The sequence below is a fragment of the Amaranthus tricolor genome, chromosome 1 (genome assembly GCF_026212465.1).
Source record: "Amaranthus tricolor cultivar Red isolate AtriRed21 chromosome 1, ASM2621246v1, whole genome shotgun sequence".
Taxonomy (NCBI): domain Eukaryota; kingdom Viridiplantae; phylum Streptophyta; class Magnoliopsida; order Caryophyllales; family Amaranthaceae; genus Amaranthus; species Amaranthus tricolor.
Window position 1 is genome coordinate 8745408 of NC_080047.1, and position 21784 is coordinate 8767191.

General features: G+C 34.6%; 2 protein-coding genes across 6 annotated transcripts; one reads left to right on the forward strand and one right to left on the reverse strand.

Annotated features, from left to right (window-relative positions):
* Positions 1-53: 53 nt before the first annotated feature.
* On the reverse strand, positions 54-4519 carry LOC130824226 (cysteine protease RD19A-like). The gene is made up of 4 exons (XM_057689144.1): positions 3971-4519; positions 2011-2130; positions 814-1060; positions 54-600 (listed from the first exon to the last, which is right to left on the reverse strand). Exons 1-4 carry the CDS (start codon positions 4436-4438, stop codon positions 317-319), a joined length of 1119 nt encoding a protein of 372 aa, XP_057545127.1. The 5' UTR covers positions 4439-4519; the 3' UTR covers positions 54-316.
* Positions 4520-7086: 2567 nt separating this feature from the next.
* Positions 7087-21292, forward strand: LOC130824233 (imidazole glycerol phosphate synthase hisHF, chloroplastic-like). Of its 5 annotated transcripts, XM_057689185.1 has the most exons (6): positions 7087-7388; positions 7493-7575; positions 8288-8382; positions 8700-8866; positions 20117-20176; positions 20868-21292. In XM_057689185.1, the coding sequence occupies exons 1-4, from the start codon at positions 7220-7222 to the stop codon at positions 8716-8718; spliced, it is 366 nt and encodes a 121-aa protein (XP_057545168.1). In that variant the 5' UTR covers positions 7087-7219; the 3' UTR covers positions 8719-8866; positions 20117-20176; positions 20868-21292. The 5 variants fall into 5 exon arrangements, with proteins under 5 accessions (XP_057545168.1, XP_057545139.1, XP_057545160.1 ...); XM_057689156.1 differs by having other exon boundaries at positions 8288-8866; XM_057689177.1 differs by lacking the exon at positions 20117-20176 and having other exon boundaries at positions 8288-8866.
* The last annotated feature ends 492 nt before the right edge of the window (positions 21293-21784 follow it).

Sequence of the window (21784 nt, forward strand, 5' to 3'; positions counted from 1 at the left end):
GATCTCTCTTTGAAGTCGAAGTTTATCTCGATGCATAAAAATTGTATCAAGAATACTTTCCAAGATTTAACAATGGATTAGGAATAAAGCCGAAGTACAGATGGAACATGTCATTTTACATTAATAGTCATCCTTTCAACGGACTTCAATAGCGTAACAATGCTAGAGATGAAGCCTTGACGGAAGACTATAATTTCTAGTCACGGCCTCATTATTCATAATTTACTGAGGTGTTCACGGAAGACTATAATTACTTCAATATGCCGAACATGTGTTCACGGAAGACTATAATTACTTCAATATGCCAAACATGTGTTCACTGCAACGGAGGTGTAACAGGTTCTGTGGCAACAGTAGACACCAAAGTGTTGACACCACAAAGATCGTAACCCCTACACAATCTGTAATACCCGTTCTCTCCCCAGTATTTACCCCACGAGTTCTTAATGATCCAATACGGCTCCTCTTTTCCCCGCACTGAAGAATAACCTGCAGAGCCATAGCCAACCAATAGTACCCCATGCTCCAAATCGGCTGAACATGTCAGCGGGCATGAAACTCCTCCTATGTAAGATGACATGTAGCGTGCATTGATGCCCACTGTGTTCAAAATAAACTTATGTTAGTCAATTTAAGCTGATAGTTAAGACTCAAGGATCTAAGTTGCCATTATGTACTGTTATGATTTTATCATACTCGGTTATATACTCCTTGATTCTTAGGCAGTGTTTGGTTTTTCTCTATATGCATTTTTCAATGAAGTTTCAGTTACAGGAAACCAGATGATATAATAGATAAAAGAGAAGACAGTACCAGTAAGGGGACCATTTTTCACAAGGTTTGCAGCAATTTGGGCTTCATTGACAGGAATAACACTGTAGTTAGCCACCTTAGCAGCAATCTTGGTGTTGTCAAATCGGCAGCGACCATTCCGAGCAGTGTATGGATAATCCTCCTCGCGCATTAATCCACCGGCTTTCAGAAGATATTCAAAGGCATTGTTCATCAACCCACCAGCACAACCTTGATCACAGTCATCTGGTTCACCTTCTGGATCACACTAACAAGATCACCATGTTCTATCAGAACTTATGAATAATTTCAATTTGGATTTGAATCAAATCCACCATTGTAATAAAAGTAGTTAGTATGAGGATTTGAGAATGACTTCACAAACCTTGTCATTCTCAAATTATTCATTAATGATTTTATAATTAAAATCTACAATTTAAAATGAAATGTTTTTTCCCAAAACACAACCTGAAGTTATTAAAATCTAAAAACATTCTATTACTCAAATCACATTAGCTGGCTACCACTTACGTTCGCACTTGGACAAGTATTTTCCAGGTTAGATGTGTACAAACTTATATTGTACTCCCTCCGTTCTTTAAAAAAGTTCTCATTTGTCATTTTGAATGTTTCATTTGTTCATATAAAAATTCTTCCTATTTATATTACAAATTTTAGACAAAAATAATCTTGTTTATCTTCTACTAACTTTATTTTAAAAATTTTAAATTTGTTATGGTCACTACATGTTTTCCACTAACCTTATAACAATATTTTTTTTATTAGTTATAATCTTTATATTTTATATTTTTTAATGTTTATAGTTCTTCCTTTTTCCTCCATCAAATCTATTATTCAATAAAATAATAATCACTATCTAAATTTTTTTTTCTTAGTCTACATAAACATTCCTTGCGAAAAACTTTATTAGGGTATGGAGGGAGTTAACACGCCCCTTCACACGAGAGTCCTTTGGGCTATAAGTATGAATGCAATACAGACTCTCCTTATACCTGGTGCTAAATATTCCACCTTATACCTAGTGCTAAATATTCCACTTTAAATGAGAGGTGGTTGAGATTTGTACCTGTGGACCTCTTGTCACGCTGGCTCTGATACCATGTCAAGAAACCAACTCAACTAAAAGCTTAAAGTGATGATTGAGGCCCAAAATATGTTATATACTCTAACATAAATTAATGAAGCATTAAAACAAACCTCGCGATCACAGTCAACAAGCTGCTGTTCACTAAGGCTCACAAGTTCACCAGTTGCAAGAAAGTGTGCACCTTCCACGGCACCAGTGGTACTGAAGGACCAGCAAGATCCACATCCACCCTGTTTCATCACATATCAATTAAACAACATTATTAGATCATATTGATGTATCAATGTTACATATTTTGTCCCAAAAACTCAAGGTTCAGAAATTGAATTATGTTTTTGTCAACAACAAACATTTACAGCATAGTAGCATAGTATACGAATTTTCATAACACAGACATTCATTATCCGGGCTTTCGGTTAGGAGGGTTTCGAATTATGCAACTCTGCCTTTGTTAATAATAATAAAAATGTTCTTCTTCGATTGATACTTGATAACAAACACCATTTTGCGTCTTCCCTTAAGTAATAAATTCACATGAACTAATCGATTATTTTAATATTATCCATTATAATTCAAATTTAAAATAATCCGAAATTTTCCTACAATAATTCACCTATTGACTAACCATAAATAATCGCAACTTAGGAAGATATCTTCTTAGATTAAACCTGATTATCGAATGACTTGCTATAACAAATTTTATTTTTTAAAAAGCATATAAATTAAAAATAAAATGTCGAAGAAAATGTTAAAAAAAATTTGAAATTGTTTATGTTATTCATAATATTTCAAAATTTTCTCAAATTTAACATTAAATTTCATTTTACTTTTTAGGTAAATTACCTTCTATAACATGTCATCGAATTACTGAGTTAATACCTCTAAAGTTGAGATTATTCAAAGTTAATAAATAACTAAGATTAATATAGGATAATCATAAAAAAAATATTCCAAGTATTTTTTACTACAATATTCCCTCCTATTCACTCATTTACCTTTTTCACACATGTCGAGACAACATTTTAACCTTTAGTATCTTTAATTGAGCATATTATAGTGTCAATAATAGCACATTTAGTCAAACCCGAACTGCCCTTTTTGTCTACTACTATCATCACTCTTAGTTACTTCATAAAATAACTTTCCATTATTCCCGCATCTACAAACATTATTTCCATGATCATCTCATGATCTAGCAACCACTTCTAAAGTCCCTACAAGAGATTGCTATAAATATTTCATGAAACTGCATAAAATGGGAGATAATTCTTCTCTTCTATGCTCAATTTATTTTACCAAAAATACTTCCTTCAATAATTTCTTTAAGGAGAAGTTTCCTACCGTTACTCCATAAATATACATCGTCCTCCTACTTACAATATATACTTAACCAAATATCCTTCAATTGATCTGAACTCATCCTATAATCCGTTAATCTTGCATTCATTAATTATCATATATTCATTACTTTCTGTTTCCCGATCTAACTTGAGCGTCGGAGGGGTTTTGCGGGAAAACGCCCTGGGTAAGACTAACGTTGTATTGTAGGATTTGAGGCCTTAATTCCAGGTATTTTTTGTGTCTTTTGCACTTACTCGTTTCATTACCAAAACAGAACATGTTTAAAAATTATAAAAGTTTGATATTAATAATCTTTACATTGAGTCCAATAAAATAAGATACTATATGACTATAATTTAACTTATTATAGATTAAGAATAAAATACAAATTAAGAGTGATTAGTAAATAGTAACTAAAACCTAAATGAGACAAGTAAGAAGAATAGGAGAGAGCATATGTTAACGTTTGAGTCTCAATATTTGTCTCACTATCCCCAATCCCCATAACAGAGTTGCTTAAGCTTTTCAAATTTCTAGCTATTTTCAGCATCTCAATTTAAAATCTTTTTACTATGTTAGAAAATTTTTCACCCATGATCTAAAATATAAAATTCTTGCTTCACCTTTAATACCAACCTCAGATCATATATTCATATTAGAAAGTAAAACTCAATTGCCAACAGATCAACAAACACATAAATAAGATTAAAAGAAAAAAATATGTATAACCTGATCTTTAGGAGGAGTAACAGCACCAAGTTTCCTCCAATCAAACTCATCCGGAAGATTATCAGTAGGCAAAAGAGGTGCTTTATTAGCATGAGCTGGGTATTTCAACTTACTTCGAACACCCAAGTATTTATTCCTAAATTCAGACTCGGTCAAATCAGAGAATCGGGTCACCCCATGTATCGCAGTCGGGTCAAGTTCCTGGTTCAGCTTAGCTTGGCGCAGGTTAGCCTTAAATACCTCAAAACGGTAATCATGCTCCTCTTGGCTAGCGTAGGATTTCTTAAAACGCGCCTTGAACAGAGAAAAATGCTGGTGTGGTTGGGATAAATCGAGTGAGTTGACATCGCCGACTACCTGCCGGATAATTGAGTCATCGGAAAAAATAACGGCGCCGGAAGTTTCACCGGAGATGGCGGTGACTAAAAGGAGGAGAGAGAATGTGAGGAGAGAAAGGAGATAAGCCATGATTTTCACGTGCTCTGGAGATAGAGGAGAGAGAGTGGGAATTAGGAAGTGTTTGGAAAAGTGAAAGGGGATTGGTTGTTTTTTAAATATGAGAGTTTAGAATGGTAGCTTAAAAATCAGGTTATAAAGTTGAAGCGTGGGCCAATAGTATGTTGACACGTGAAACTGTTATCTTTTTGAGATTTTTTTTATCATCTCGTCTTATATAAGACTGTCTCACCATGAGATGAATTTATACAAATAAGCCCATTTCTTTAAGTGATCACTTTGAAATTATAAGTGATTAAGGTTATAAGTGGTAATTTAAGGACTATAAAAAGTCGTCACTTAAAAAAATAAATATACATTGAGGCAACCCAATTAAAATGGTCTAACCGTAAGACCGTCTCATACGAGAATTTGTGTTTTTTGATAAAATATAGGATAACTCCTTCTGTCCATTTTGATTTACATCAAATAGAAAGAGGGTGGTTTTTAAGAATGTAATAATAAATAAAGAGAGAGAATAAATTGTGTTGATGAAATTAAAAGAAAGTTAAAATGTATGGATGAGATTAAAAAAAAGTGGTAGCCATCATCCAAAAATACAAATGATGCAAATTAAGTGGGACGGACTAAAATAAAAAATATTGCAAATTCAATGAAACGGAAAGAGTATAGGTAAATAACGTTTATTTAATAAAATAGCAAATCACAAAACATGAATTTCCATTGTATAAGAGAGCTTTTGAGATTTTATTTTATCTTTTTTATTTATTTTAATATTACAAATTTTGTCTTTTTATGATTATTTGCAAATAACCGTATCATTATTGCTTGGGATTTTTTATTTAAAAACCAAACATTTTCCTAATGTTTTATACTTCCTCCGTTTATTATATTTGTTATATATTTTTTTTACACAATTTAATGCGTAAATTTGATCATTTTTATCTTTAGCTATGATTAACTAAAAATTATAAAAATTTGATATTATAGAAATATGCGATTAGATAATTCAAGCTAGATCTCATTTGACTATATTATTTCTTACAAATTAACTACAATACATAAAATAAGCTTGAAACTAATACAACGAGTACTTCATTACAAAGGAAGTATTCAAAAATGGATTAAAAAATCATTATCCATAAGGTGAGAAAATTAATTTTTTTTATATGGCGAGAATTTAAATTTTTATTGGAGAGATTAAAAAGAATGCCCTTAAGCCTTAACTATTTGAATTAGGTGTTTAATAGGAGTATATAAGAAGTAGGTGTACATCTAATTTAAAGTAGGAGTTTTAATATGTGATCATTGTATTTTATCATATAAATCATAAAAATATTAATTTGTAATATTAAAATAATTTTTATATCAAAAATCCCCATAAGCCCTAAAAGATATTGGCAGCAAAGACAAATTTATTCGTGTTCTCAAATTAAAAAAACATAGGCAGCAAAACAACCGCCCCTTTCTTTCTTCTCCATACTCTATAGACAATTTGTCTTCTAATATGTAATTAATTCCTTTTCGTTTATTGTTAATTTTTATATTTATTAATTTTACTTCTTTTTTCATTTGCCTGTGTTTGTAACTCGTTTTTTGGTTATAAATAATATAGAAAAAATTGATATTAATAGTTTTATTTTTCACTTATTTGCCGTTCGTTATAAATAATCTCACATTTTGATTATTTTTAGTATTTTTTATATTTTGATTTTCTGTTTCTTAATTTTAATTCTGTTTTTCTTTTTGCATGTGTAGCAAAGCAAAGATTATTTCTCTATATTTTATATTTATGGTACAATACATAAAAAACAATACTACTCCCTCCATTTCTTGTTTGTCGACTTTATTTTTTGTATGCATTTTAAAGTAAATTTTGAGTCTTGATATCTCTTAATACACATCATAAAAATTATAAAAATTAGATATTAAAATTCTTTGCATCAAGACGAATCTAACAAAATCTCACATGAATATATTTTGTCTTCGGTATATATTTCAAAAATCAAATTTAAATTTCTCTTTTCTTAAGTGGAAAAACTTTACCTGGACAACAAATTGTATTACACAAACTTAAGCCCAAGTCAGTTTCATAATCTTCTTTAAAAGTTGGACATTTCATATTACAACTTGAACCGATGTTAAGAAAATCAATGAGAAATCTAGGAATATTGTACTAAGTGTTTTGAAAAAAATTCTTAGGGACATCCATCTTATGTAAATAACTAAATGTCTATATAAATGTTATTAATGTCAAGAAAAACTCTACCAAAAGCTTAAACCGATGTTTGAGATATATTATATATCCTGACAAGCCCCCCAATGAAAAATCCTTTGGGCTCGAAGTGTAAATGCAACACAGATTACGAATCCGTGTCCTTTTGTCACGTTGGTTTCTGATACCATATTAAGGAACCAACTCAATCAAAAATTTAAGTCGATGGTTGAGACTCTATAGTATGTTATATTTTATTTTTTAAGAAAATTAACGTTAATAATATAACAAATGGTTCCCCTATTTATGCTAATAATTGTTAAGAGTATATAACTACATAAATAGGAATCACTTGTTAGATTATTAACGTTAATTTTCTTAAAAAATAAAAAATAAAAAAAGACAATGTATTCCCGGTTCCCTACTTGAGTACTTAAAAGCAAATTCCACAGTGAACTGTGGATTCTATATCCTCAATTCCCATAGAACGTTACCGCTTTGCAGTCGCAATTGTCGCGGACGCCGAATCTCTCTTTAATCTTTCGCCGACGCCGAACAATATTCTGAAAAAAGGTGAAATGGAGGCTCAGGCGGCGACTGCTTCTTTGAGTTCATCATTTTCCGTCAATACCGGAATCATTCCCTACTATTTTTGTCATCTTCGCTCAATGAAGAACACGAATGCCAGAATCAAGTCACCAATTCCTTTTTCTGTTCGTGCTGCTGCAGTTAATAGCAAAGATAATGGTTACCTTCCTATTTCATCACTTCTCATTCATGTTTGTAAATTTCATGTGTATAATTTTATCAATTCTCTAACAGTCTAACTTGAATTGTTCTTTCATTAATAGTTGTGACATTGCTTGATTATGGAGCTGGAAATGTTCGAAGTTTGAGGAATGCTATTCGTCTCTTAGGTTTTGAAATCAATGATGTACGTCATGTTTATGCCTTTCGTTTCTTAGTTATTTCAATTTGTGGTGAATGTTAATGTCATTATCGTGTTTTTAAGTTGAATGTAATAGATTATTGAATTTTGGGTATACTTGTCCATTTGTATATCAAATACTATATTTTTCAATAAGAACGCAGAAATAATTACTTTACATTGTCATTTAAACCTTCAGTTTTGGAATTTTCTCTACCAACTGTATTTTCCAACTACTCTAAATGATGCCTGGTGGTCTTTCTGTGACACGCATTGATGTATGGCTTGCGTTTCTTTTTTTTTGATTTTTCTTTTATAAAAGCCATGGATTTGGGGGATTTCTCAATCAGTCAACGACTTAGGCTAAGTATTGGGCTCTCGCCTCTCAGTTCACGTAATATAACAAGGGTTTGGTGGATGTGGTCGTGGATTTGAAGAGAGAAGTAAAAGACCTGTTGTAAAGAAAAAAGGGCGAGGGATTGTTTAAGGTGGCTTGGCTGGGAAGGGGTAACAACAAGGGTGGTGGTGGGCCTTGAGTGAGAGTGAAGGTTGGAAAGGATTCAGAAGGAGTGGGAAACAGGTTAAGCAAAAAGGCGCTGAAATTTATTTACAGCGGTGGACATATTTAGTAGTAGCACATGATCTTTGTACAACAATTACTTCATATGTAATCACTCTTCTTTGTTGTCTTTTTTACTACTACTTACAATATATTCAGGTGCAAGAACCTGATGATATTTTGAAAGCAAATCGCCTGATATTTCCAGGTGTTGGAGCATTTGCAACGGCCATGAATGTTCTTAATGAAAGAGGGTTAGTAGAATCTAAATTACTGTTTCTTAAACGGTTTTTTGTTTTATATTTTATTTGCTGCTACACTTGTTGATAGTTTTATAATGTATGGATATTTTCCCATGACTAGTCGTGAATATGGTGCTCACTATTTTTCGTAGATATTTCACTGTGCCTAATCGATGTAATCATGTTGGTTTTAGTTTGAGTCATTTCACTTCGGGTCAACTGGTCCAGAAATGCTCAACCGCAATCCTTGGGTGTTGGCATCTAGACTCAGAGTGATAGTATTACTCTATATCACTTTACCTCTCTGCTGTCATTATACCTTGTATCAGGTCAAGGAAAAGGATTTGATGTAGACCTTGTAACGCTCATCGCTGATGCTGTTAACATCCCCGTAATTGCAAGTAGTGGGGCTGGTGCTGCTGAACACTTCTCAGAGGTTTTCAAGAAAACTAATGCTTCTGCTGCTCTTGCTGCTGGAATATTCCATAGAAAAGAGGTACAGTTAATCTAAACTTTTCAAGCTTTATAAAACATATCTGGTTGAAAAGTTGTGTACTCTTCTCGTGTTGGTTTTGGTTCAGTATAGTTTGACCCCACAGGTCAACGGTTTCATTTTTTTCTTGTTATAAAATATCTGAAAAAACATCGCGACTTTTAAATTTTCGATTATTATAATAGCTTACTGTGGTCGAGATTCAATTATTCAAGTGTCTAGAGGTAGCTAGTCTTTAATCCTAAGAAAGTCTCTTCTCTTGTTTTATCAGTTCTTGGTTTTTTTAGGGTTGCTAGCAAGGAAGTTTAGGAATTTTCTTTCTTAATGCATTTGCTTGGAGGATTAATGCATCAAGGGGGCAATAAAATTAAGGAAAGTGATTGGATTGAGCTTCCCTTCAACATCATCATTGTTCTATTACTCAAATGCCACTAATACATATATTTCTGTACCCTAATGTCATTAAGTGGATCTCACTTAGACTCACCTAGATAGTGTTTTGGAGATTGAATTTACGCATTCTTATCCTTGTATATACAAAGAGGTTGTTTTCGGTTGACCCTTGATAGAAAACATCATATGCAATTTCATTGATAAGAAATGCACATAATTTAATGAGGCATTTTTCTATATTCTACTACAATACAAAACCAAAGAACTATAAATCTTTAGTTCGATCAAAAATTACAATGAAAGTCGCTAATAAAGAAACCAAAATTTAGAAACGCCAAATTTTCTCCCACCCCAACCCTCCCCGATTCCCCCACCCCAAAATTCCTTCCCCAGCTCACAACCCATGCATATTCCTCTCTCCTGCAATATACCTAAATCCCAAACCTCGCCTACACCTTTTAAAATTTGCCCGCGCCTATGAATACCCTTAATGCTATAATCACTCTTCCCCGAAACCTATCTTTCAGTTCGAAAGTCACATCCCTTGAAAATTTGAAATGTATAAGTGAAAAAATCAAAACAATGAACCAAATAAACCAAGTTTCAAAAATATTCCAAAAGTAAGCGTGAAAATCTCAAACCTGAGGTTTGGAGCTGTTCACAATTAGTAACTGCGAACAGCTATGTACATATTTTTTTTTTTGCTAATGTTTGAGTTGTTATTTGTTGTATTTGCATTAGAGACATTAGAATAAGTAATTACAAGTCAATGTATGTTTCAGGCGGTATGATTCATCGCCAAAATTCCGATCATTCGTAAGTGAAAGTTTGGAGGCTATGATAAAGTAATTAAACATATATATACAAAAAAATGTATACAAATGTTTGAAATATACAAATAAATAAACATATATATATATATACATAGTCGATCCAAATACACAAAAGTTAAACGTTAACGCTCACGACCCTCATCTACCCTATCCAACTGAGTTGGTCTCCTACGCCTCCTACGGTAGTAAGAGGCTGTAACACCCTTGAATTTCCGACCCCTTAACGAAACCAAAACCGTAAAGGACGAGAGGAAATTCGGGTGTTACATAAAAGAAAAAGAATTGAATTTATATAAAATATAAACGTTAAATATTAACTTTAAAAAGGTGAGTGAGTGAAAATTTTGGCAGCATCTGCCTTAAAACTGTGCGTCTTTATAGAAAAACAAAAGTTATTTAGAAGCTAATAAAGTAAAGGCACCAACGGCCTATCAAAACTATGTCACGGCGGAATGATTTGTCGCCGGCTTCTCAAATCAACATGCCAAGCATGGATCGTGGTTCCAGTGTCGACGTTTGCGTTTTAAAAAGATTTAACTCCTTAATACCATACAGAGTTATAGACTACGCAGCAGAAATACAAATACACGTGGGAGGACACAAGGCCTCATAACGAAACATATACAACCAAAATTTACAAAAGATAACAAGAGCTACAAAATCGAAAGATAGCGGTAAAGACACGGGTTATGCTTCGCCCTCATCACTTTCCCCAAATGCAATGCAATGCATAAGAAGCTCCAGTACCTGCTACGCCAGTCTATGATCCTCCTGCTGCTCAACATTAGACCAAAGGCCAATGTGTCATAGCAGGACAATCATAGAAAGTCATCCACAATCAACATGACACAAACACGTACACGTCAGTAACTAGCATCAAATATAATAAGGCCAACTACTAGATAGCATTATATCATAAAACAAAATAAGATGATTTCATAAAACGCAAGCACAGATAGTAACCGTTTATCGGCCACTTATACTTCTTAATTTCATTACGTGCTTTCCAACTCGAACCATGTGCGCTTGGGTAGAATGTAGGTCTTCACGCTCCTCTTTTCAAACATAAACTCTTGCAAAACACGCATAGTTCGACTCGACCAAGACATTAACAGAATACCTAACACATGACTTTATAGAGCTTGTCTATCTTAGAGTAAGTGTGATCATAGTCTGTAATACCCTTGAGGTAACTTAACTTAGGCACACTTCTCAATAGTATAAACTATTCTATCAATAAGTAGATGTTCTATCAAAGAGTAAATATTCTACCAAATAGTAAACGTCTTACCAATGCGTAAGCTTTCTACCAAAGAATGAACCTTCTATCATTACATAACTTTCGGTCAATGAATAAACTTTCTATCACTGAATAGTTTTCTATCAGTGGATTTTTTCTCTACTTCCTGGCATAGTGACACGGCCAAGGACGTTATCGGCCTCCCGGCGCCTATTGGCAAAGTATGAGCTCATGCCCCCTCCAGCTGACCCTCTCGGGTCCTACCTTCGGGAAAAACCTAACACACTGGGGTACTAAACCAGTGAAGAGGCCACCATATTGGGGTTTGCAAGGCCCGCATGGTAACACCTCGGTCAAGGGGCGTTATCGGCCTCCCGGCGCCCAATGACCCAAGCATGCTCATACCCCCCTTACGGTGGTCCCGTCGAACCTCACCTAGGGGACTAATAATCCAGTTAAGTCACGCCAGCTAATCATAATATAGTACCTTATCAGATGGGAATAACTTCCACTCTCAACTATTAATGAGCGCCCTGGGATAGCAGCGCGCCAAAACCCACTGAGCCACTCAATAGAATATGAAATTTACCTATAAAGGAGTCATTCTAACTCCAATTAGGCATAATCTAATTCTTAAATAAATAAGGGATAGTTCTCGCCCTCTATTAACTCTCATTCTCTAAACTATTCTAAGCGCAAGGATTTCATAGTCGATAGCTCTTCATGTAAAATGTACTCAATAGTATCTCATAGTTTCAATGCAATGTATATTATCACAATAAACAATAATGTCTTAAAGCAAATTGCACATAAGGGTTAGTTACTGCGTGTACGTACCTGAAACTGCTACAATACGACCAAAAGCCACAATAATTAGCCAAGGTGAGGTTTTACGACCCTCTTATATACTGAATACCTATACGAGTTTGAGATAGAAAACTAATAAGCCTTTTTGGTCTTATTTAAAAGCTACTTACTTTAAAAGAAATGACTCTACTGCCATACAAACAAGTTTCAACTTGTGCTAACAAGTACTTTAGCCACACACAATGACTTTAATCCTAAACTAGCTTATGAACTAAAATATCATATTACAAATCTAACCACAACACAAAATTTATACTCAACTCTATATTAAGGTATGATCTAATAAGAAAGCTTCTAATTATATACTTTTTGCACTAGCATAACTTTTAGAAATTAGTAGACTTAAGCTCTATAATGCAATGTATTACACCAAATAATAATGAAAACACTCATGATAGTATTACTTTATATTCCTACATTATTCAAGTTTAAGGTGGTAACAATGAAAAAGAAACAAGTTATTTAGATAAATCATAAAACTAAGTTTACGCAACTTACGACAACGATACACAGAATCAACAATGTCAATCACTATTAACAACAATGACACCATGTTACTAAACAAACAATAACCACACGACAACTAACAAATTCTACTAATCATTTTACAACCACCACAATCACTATCATAGTCAGCTACAATCATCACCATTACTAGTTATCATAACAATAACTAATCGACTAAGTCTCAAAACAACTTTTAAGGTTATTAAATCATTCATTACACCACCAAAATATAGCATAAATCCATATTATTAGTAATTTCACCTCTAAATCCAAATCCTAGTCATTTCATGTTCAAAAATAACACTTTAATTTTGTAACACCCCGATATTTTCCCGATATATTAAATGATTTGCTAGTAATATTATTATTTTTATTATTATTATTCTTTTTAGAAAAAAATATATTTCTTTTTATTATTTATTTTGTTAGTAGGTTAAATCATGAGACTTCAACTTTTAAGGCAATTAAAATCATTTTAAGTCCAAATCTTTTCCTAATCTATCTTTGATTTCAAAAAAAAAAAAAATATATAAAAATAAGGGAATATGAATGGTGGCCGGCCATGGGAAGTATTTTGGAAGATTGTAACTTCCATTTTTGGGTTAATGAATGATTATGGCAATAATCATCAATAAAATCTCATAAATTCCTTAATTTATTCTTTCTTTATTCTTTTTCCTTATTCCTTTTCCTTACTCCTTTTCATTTTCAAATTCATTTGCAAGTAAAGAAAAATACTCTCAAAATCCCTCTTATTCTCATGCCTAAGCCTTCTTGATTCATCAATTTGGTTCTTAAAATTTTGGTGTTGTTCTTGAGCAATTGTAAGTAATTCTTAACCTAGTTTTATTTTTAAGTTTTAATTTAAATTTCCATGATGTTTATGTGTGTTATTTTTATAGTTTGTGAGTTGTTCATGATTTAAAATTTCATGTGTGGAAGTATGATGTTTTTCTATCTAAATTTAATGTATGGGTTTAGGGTTTTAGATATGATTACATGTGTAAGAAGAATTGTTTGATGAATGATTGAAAAAAAAAAATATATATATATATATGTATATACATAAAAAAAAAAAATGGTTGCTCATATAAAAAAATATATGTGGTGATGGAAATTTATTTTTATTTTTTATTGATAAATAGTGGAGATTTATAATGTTGGTAGAGAAATATACATGTATATGTGTGGTGTGTTTGTGTGTGTAAATTGGTGTAAAAAGAATTTTATTTTTGAGAAAAATATAAATAATTAATTAAAATTTATTTTTGGATGTAATCATGGAAATTATGTAAATTTTATTGTTTAGATTTATTAGGGAATAAAGCATTGAAATTTATATTTTTGTGATAAAAAAAAAATGAAATCCCGTAGGTTTTGAAAATAGTGGAAAAATTGTGTTTTTGGAGCATTTTTGGCTTTGAAATTAAGTTAAAAATATTTATACTATGTTATAAATTATGAAAATTGGTAACCGGGGGTTTTGACGCCTTCCGGACGCATCGGTGAAGTCGGATTTTCAGTTTGACAGTCTTAAGATGAGTTTCTGGACAGATTGTATAGGCTGTCCAGTTTTATGTTTATACCATGTTATAGTATGTGATGGATGTTCATGTTGTGTGTAGTATTCTAGGTATGGATGTGATTGTATATGTGTGTTATGGATGATTTGAGGAAAATGTGTATGTGTGCTTATTTCCCGAATACGATTGAACCTTGTAGGAAGTCGATTCGTGACCGGGAATTGATTAAGACGCTTGCGAGTTGGTTATCTTGCTTAAGGTATGTGCACGCAGCGTGGTTCGCATTAGTCCGATGTATTATGTATTAATGATACCCAAAAGTAAGGCATGGGTATACATAACGAATAATGTTATCGTTCGAATCAATAATTTTATTCATTTATATGATAAGTAGAGGTAGTATGTCCTCACTAACTTAAAAGTGGACGTAGTATGACGTCAATCTTTATATATTGTTTTGATAAGTAGAGGTAGTATGACCTCACTAACTTAAAAGTGGACGTAGTATGTCGTCAATTGGTGGAAGAGAATTACTCGCGGCATATGAGGGCTTTATGGGCCACCGCGGGGGTATGCATACTTAACTATAGACACCGAAGTAAGGCGAGTGTCTATGGTAGAGGCTTGCTTAGGGGTTAGCTCCCCCTAATGTATTGTCTCACTTATGGAGTTTGGAGTGTACCGGCAGTATGGCTGGATAGTACCGGCAGTATGGCTGGATAGTACTGGCAGTACGGCCGGATAGTACAGCAGTATGGCTGACTAACTTTTACAAGAAAATAAATATTCTTAATAAGCATGATTAAGCGTACGGTTCTGTGAGTTGTTAACTAATTGATTAAACTTTCTCGTATGTTATTATTTATTGGTATGTGACGTTCGCTGACGTGTGCTTTTGGTCTTAATGAAAAATCCGTTAGAGTACTGTTTGATTCTGGTGCATCATGCTCGTTTGTTTCAAAGTCTAGAGTTAAGGACTTAGAATTGGAAAACCCCGAGGAAACATCTTTTTCAGTCTCTACTCCTTCCGGGGAGATATTTCATTGTAATACGTTGTTCCGTGAAGTGCCGGTTAAGATAGGGAAAGTAAAATTTCCAAGTAATTTATTTTCTCTAGAAATGGATGACTTAAATGTAATACTTGGAATGGATTGGCTAAGTAGATATAAAGCGATAATAGATTGTGAAGAACAGTCAGTGACCTTAAGTGGACCTAGGGGGGAGAAGGTTAAATATAGGAGTCTTCCTAAGGGACCGAAGATAAAAATCGTATCATCATTAAAAGTCAAGAAGTTAATCAAGCAAGGGCAACCGTGGTTTCTATGTAGTATAAGTAAAGTAGGGGAGCGGGAATTGCAGCTTGAGAACATTCCAGTGGTCTGTGATTTTAGAGATGTTTTCCCCGAAGAACTCCCTGGTATGCCGCCAAGAAGGGACGTGGATTTCTCGATTGATTTAATCCCTGGGACAGGACCAATTTCAAAAGCTCCTTACCGAATGGCCCCAAGGGAGATGGAAGAATTGAAAATCCAGTTGGAGGAGTTGTTAGAGAAGGGTTATATAAGACCCAGTGTGTCGCCTTGGGGAGCCCCGGTGTTGTTTGTAAGGAAAAAGGACGGAACGATGCGTCTCTGTATTGATTACAGGGAACTTAATAAGGTCACTGTAAAGAATAAGTATCCATTACCACGGATCGATGATCTTTTTGATCAGTTGCAAGGGGCAGGAGTCTTTTCCAAGATTGATCTGCGGTCCGGGTATCATCAGTTACGCATCAAGGAGGAGGATATTAGCAAATCAGCTTTTAGAACCAGATACGGACACTTTGAATTTACAGTGATGCCTTTTGGGTTGACCAATGCACCCGCAGCATTTATGGGGTTGATGAATCGGGTTTTTAACGCGTACCTCGACAAGTGTGTGGTGGTGTTCATTGATGATATTTTGGTATATTCCAAGAGCCAAGAAGAACATCAAGAACATTTAAGGATGGTCTTGCAGATTCTGCGAGAGAATCAGTTGTATGCTAAGTTTTCGAAGTGTGAATTTTGGTTAGAGCAAGTGGCTTTTCTGGGTCACATTGTTTCTAAGGAAGGAATTTCTGTTGATCCAGCAAAAGTAGCAGCTGTTCGGGATTGGTCTACACCTCGGAATGTTACAGATATCCGGAGTTTCTTGGGATTAGCAGGATACTATCGTCGTTTTGTGAAGGACTTTTCTCGCATCGCTCGTCCATTAACAGCCTTGATGAAGAAAGAAAAGAAGTTCGAATGGACTGAGGAGTGTGAGAAGGCATTTCAGTTGTTGAAGGAGAAGTTAACTACAGCCCCTGTGTTGACCTTACCTGATCCATCCTTGGAATACTCTGTCTATAGTGACGCTTCCAAACATGGATTAGGTTGTGTTTTAATGCAAGATAGAAGGGTGGTGGCGTATGCTTCACGTCAATTAAGGACTCATGAGGTGAATTATCCAACACATGACTTGGAGTTAGCTGCTGTAGTTTTCGCATTGAAAATCTGGCGACATTACCTTTATGGTGTCAAATGCAAGGTCTTTACGGATCATAAAAGTTTGCAATTTTTGTTCACTCAATCCGAGTTGAATTTGCGCCAACGACGTTGGTTAGAACTTATCAGTGATTATGATTTAGAGATTTCATATCACGAAGGCCGTGCGAATGTAGTCGCTGATGCTTTGAGTAGGAAATCGAGGCATTCCGTCTCAGCGTTAATAACCTCTGAGGAGTTGTGTAAGGAGTTTGGGAGAATGAACTTGGAGATAATCCAAGAAGGGGAATTGGAAGCCAGGTTGAGTGCCTTGTCTATTCAACCTACCTTTTTCGAAGAGATTATGGCTAAGCAACTGGAAGACCCAAAGTTTATAAAACTTCGGGAGCAGATCAGTGAAGGGAAAGCTGAAGGTTTTACAATTCATGAGGACGGTAGTCTTCGTTTTAAGGGACGATGGTGTGTGCCGGATGGGTGTGACTCGTTGAAGGAAAAATTGTTGAACGAAGCTCATTATTCTAGATACTCGGTTCATCCTGGTGGAGATAAGATGTATCAGGATTTAAAATGCATGTTTTGGTGGTCTGGTATGAAAAAGAATATTGCTGAATTTGTTTCCAAGTGTTTAACGTGTCAAAAGGTTAAGAGTGAACATCGAAGACCAGCTGGGTTACTGCAACCTCTAGAAGTCCCGGTCTGGAAGTGGGATGACATATCTATGGATTTCGTGTTAGGGTTGCCACGAACTAAGACTGGTAATGATACTCTTTGGGTTATCGTGGATAGGCTTACTAAGTCTGCAAGGTTTATTCCGATGAACTGTAAGTGGGATATGGAACAACTTGCTCGTGCCTATATTCGATACGTTGTTCGATATCACGGAATACCTCGTACTATTATCTCTGATCGTGATACTCGATACTTGTCACATTTTTGGAAATCATTACAGCAGGCTTTGGGAACCACTCTTCTTCATAGCACGTCTTTTCACCCTATGACGGATGGTCAGACTGAACGTGTCAATCAGATATTAGAAGACATGTTGAGAGCAATAGCCATGGAATGGCAAGGTTCATGGGATGAACATTTGGATTTAGTGGAATTCTCTTATAATAACAGTTATCAGGCAACGATTCAAATGGCTCCGTTTGAACCACTGTATGGTCGTAAGTGCCGTAGTCCTGTATGTTGGGATGATTTTACTGAATCCGTCACCTTAGGACCTGATATGCTTGTGCAAATGACAGAGAAAGTAAAGTTGATTCGCGATAAAATGAAGGCAGCCCAGGATAGACAAAAATCGTACGCCGATCTCCGACGTCGGCCTGATGAGTACGAAGTGGGCGACAAAGTTTTACTCCGTGTGTCTCCGATGAGAGGTGTGGTTCGTTTTGGTGCTCGTGGGAAGTTGAGCCCGCGTTTCATTGGCCCCTATGATATTGTGGAATGGATTGGGAAGTTAGCTTACCGGTTGGCGTTACCTAATGCGTTGGGTAAGGTTCATGACGTTTTTCATATCTCCCAGTTAAAACGTTATGTTGCGGCTTCTTCGCATGTCTTAGACCCAGAACCGTTAGAACTTGATGAAAGCCTCACCTATGAAGAGCAACCTGTTCAGATTTTAGATAGAAAGGTTCGCAGTACTCGGCGAAAGGATGTTGCAATGGTTAAGGTTTTATGGTCCAATCATCGGTCACAAGAGGCAACTTGGGAAACAGAAGCGTCAATGCGAGAGAGGTATCCGCATCTTTTTCCTCAGGTTAGTAAGTTACGGGGACGTAACTTTTTAAGGGGGTAGGAAGCGGTAGGATTTTGCGCGCTTTGAGTTACTTTGATCTATTTCTTTTGTTGTGTGCTTGTTTTATCGGGTTTTTTTTGTGTGATTGTGTGTGTTTTGTGTTTGATGGGTGCGTGTTTTGTGTTTGTACGTTGAGGTTTTGGGGTCAAAACCTTTTTAAGGGGGGTAGTCTGTAACACCCCGATATTTTCCCGATATATTAAATGATTTGCTAGTAATATTATTATTTTTATTATTATTATTCTTTTTAGAAAAAAATATATTTCTTTTTATTATTTATTTTGTTAGTAGGTTAAATCATGAGACTTCAACTTTTAAGGCAATTAAAATCATTTTAAGTCCAAATCTTTTCCTAATCTATCTTTGATTTCAAAAAAAAAAAAATATATATATAAAAATAAGGGAATATGAATGGTGGCCGGCCATGGGAAGTATTTTGGAAGATTGTAACTTCCATTTTTGGGTTAATGAATGATTATGGCAATAATCATCAATAAAATCTCATAAATTCCTTAATTTATTCTTTCTTTATTCTTTTTCCTTATTCCTTTTCCTTACTCCTTTTCATTTTCAAATTCATTTGCAAGTAAAGAAAAATACTCTCAAAATCCCTCTTATTCTCATGCCTAAGCCTTCTTGATTCATCAATTTGGTTCTTAAAATTTTGGTGTTGTTCTTGAGCAATTGTAAGTAATTCTTAACCTAGTTTTATTTTTAAGTTTTAATTTAAATTTCCATGATGTTTATGTGTGTTATTTTTATAGTTTGTGAGTTGTTCATGATTTAAAATTTCATGTGTGGAAGTATGATGTTTTTCTATCTAAATTTAATGTATGGGTTTAGGGTTTTAGATATGATTACATGTGTAAGAAGAATTGTTTGATGAATGATTGAAAAAAAAATATATATATATATATGTATATACATAAAAAAAAAAAATGGTTGCTCATATAAAAAAATATATGTGGTGATGGAAATTTATTTTTATTTTTTATTGATAAATAGTGGAGATTTATAATGTTGGTAGAGAAATATACATGTATATGTGTGGTGTGTTTGTGTGTGTAAATTGGTGTAAAAAGAATTTTATTTTTGAGAAAAATATAAATAATTAATTAAAATTTATTTTTGGATGTAATCATGGAAATTATGTAAATTTTATTGTTTAGATTTATTAGGGAATAAAGCATTGAAATTTATATTTTTGTGATAAAAAAAAAATGAAATCCCGTAGGTTTTGAAAATAGTGGAAAAATTGTGTTTTTGGAGCATTTTTGGCTTTGAAATTAAGTTAAAAATATTTATACTATGTTATAAATTATGAAAATTGGTAACCGGGGGTTTTGACGCCTTCCGGACGCATCGGTGAAGTCGGATTTTCAGTTTGACAGTCTTAAGATGAGTTTCTGGACAGATTGTATAGGCTGTCCAGTTTTATGTTTATACCATGTTATAGTATGTGATGGATGTTCATGTTGTGTGTAGTATTCTAGGTATGGATGTGATTGTATATGTGTGTTATGGATGATTTGAGGAAAATGTGTATGTGTGCTTATTTCCCGAATACGATTGAACCTTGTAGGAAGTCGATTCGTGACCGGGAATTGATTAAGACGCTTGCGAGTTGGTTATCTTGCTTAAGGTATGTGCACGCAGCGTGGTTCGCATTAGTCCGATGTATTATGTATTAATGATACCCAAAAGTAAGGCATGGGTATACATAACGAATAATGTTATCGTTCGAATCAATAATTTTATTCATTTATATGATAAGTAGAGGTAGTATGTCCTCACTAACTTAAAAGTGGACGTAGTATGACGTCAATCTTTATATATTGTTTTGATAAGTAGAGGTAGTATGACCTCACTAACTTAAAAGTGGACGTAGTATGTCGTCAATTGGTGGAAGAGAATTACTCGCGGCATATGAGGGCTTTATGGGCCACCGCGGGGGTATGCATACTTAACTATAGACACCGAAGTAAGGCGAGTGTCTATGGTAGAGGCTTGCTTAGGGGTTAGCTCCCCCTAATGTATTGTCTCACTTATGGAGTTTGGAGTGTACCGGCAGTATGGCTGGATAGTACCGGCAGTATGGCTGGATAGTACTGGCAGTACGGCCGGATAGTACAGCAGTATGGCTGACTAACTTTTACAAGAAAATAAATATTCTTAATAAGCATGATTAAGCGTACGGTTCTGTGAGTTGTTAACTAATTGATTAAACTTTCTCGTATTTTATTATTTATTGGTATGCGACGTTCGCTGACGTGTGCTTTTGGTCTTAACGACCCTGCGATGATGTTGTGTCCTGTCTGGGCAATGACTAGCAGTAAGTCAAGTTGCAGGTCTGGGGAGTGAGGATTGTCCCTTGAAGAAATAAATTATTAGGGTAGAGAAGTCTTAATAAGAACTTCAAAATTTAGTTTAAAAAGCATTTGGTTTTGTGAGGCGACTCTCGCTCTCAAGTTGTAATAAGTAGATTCAACTTTTCGTTTCTTATCCGCTGCTAAGTTTTTCTTATCATCCAGTAGTTCTTAATAACGCTAATAGAACTCGATCCGCACGTTTTTCCTTAGCTTCAAAACCGTTTTAAACTGTTTCTAACATCCCGGTTTGACTCGGATTACAGTTTGTTCCGTTTTTAAAAGATCATTTTCTCTTCTCGTACGACCCGAGTTATTCCGAGATGTTACAAATTTACTACCCATATTAAGACTCAAGAAACTAATACAAAATCAACACACAACCCATAATTTCAAATCAACCTTCAAGTCATGAACATGTTTAATTCATCAAACACTCTTACCCACAAAAGATTCAATGAAAATAACACAAGTTCAACACTTTTCATTCACATTTCAAAAACCTAATCCATAAGTACATTCAAATCATTAATCCAATTCTCACTCATTACAAGATTCAATAACAATCATACAAAGTTCAACATTTTTCTCATAAACTTTATAAATTTTAATTGGAACAAAGATGAAATCAAATAAGAGTAAAGAGATGGCTCACAAAATAAAACTAGCAAGAGGATGGAGAAGTGAGAGGAGGTTGCGGAGGTGGTGGCGCAGGGCCAAAATCGGCTGCCCAGCAGCCAGTTGCTGGCGGCACAAAATGCTACACGGTTGTTTAAGGCTCAGCTGTTGTTGGTGGGGAAGAACGCAGCCTATTGGCGGCTGTTGGCGGCTACGGCGGAGGCGTGGCTGGCGGCATTAGGGCTGCTGCTGGGGCTGCTATTTGC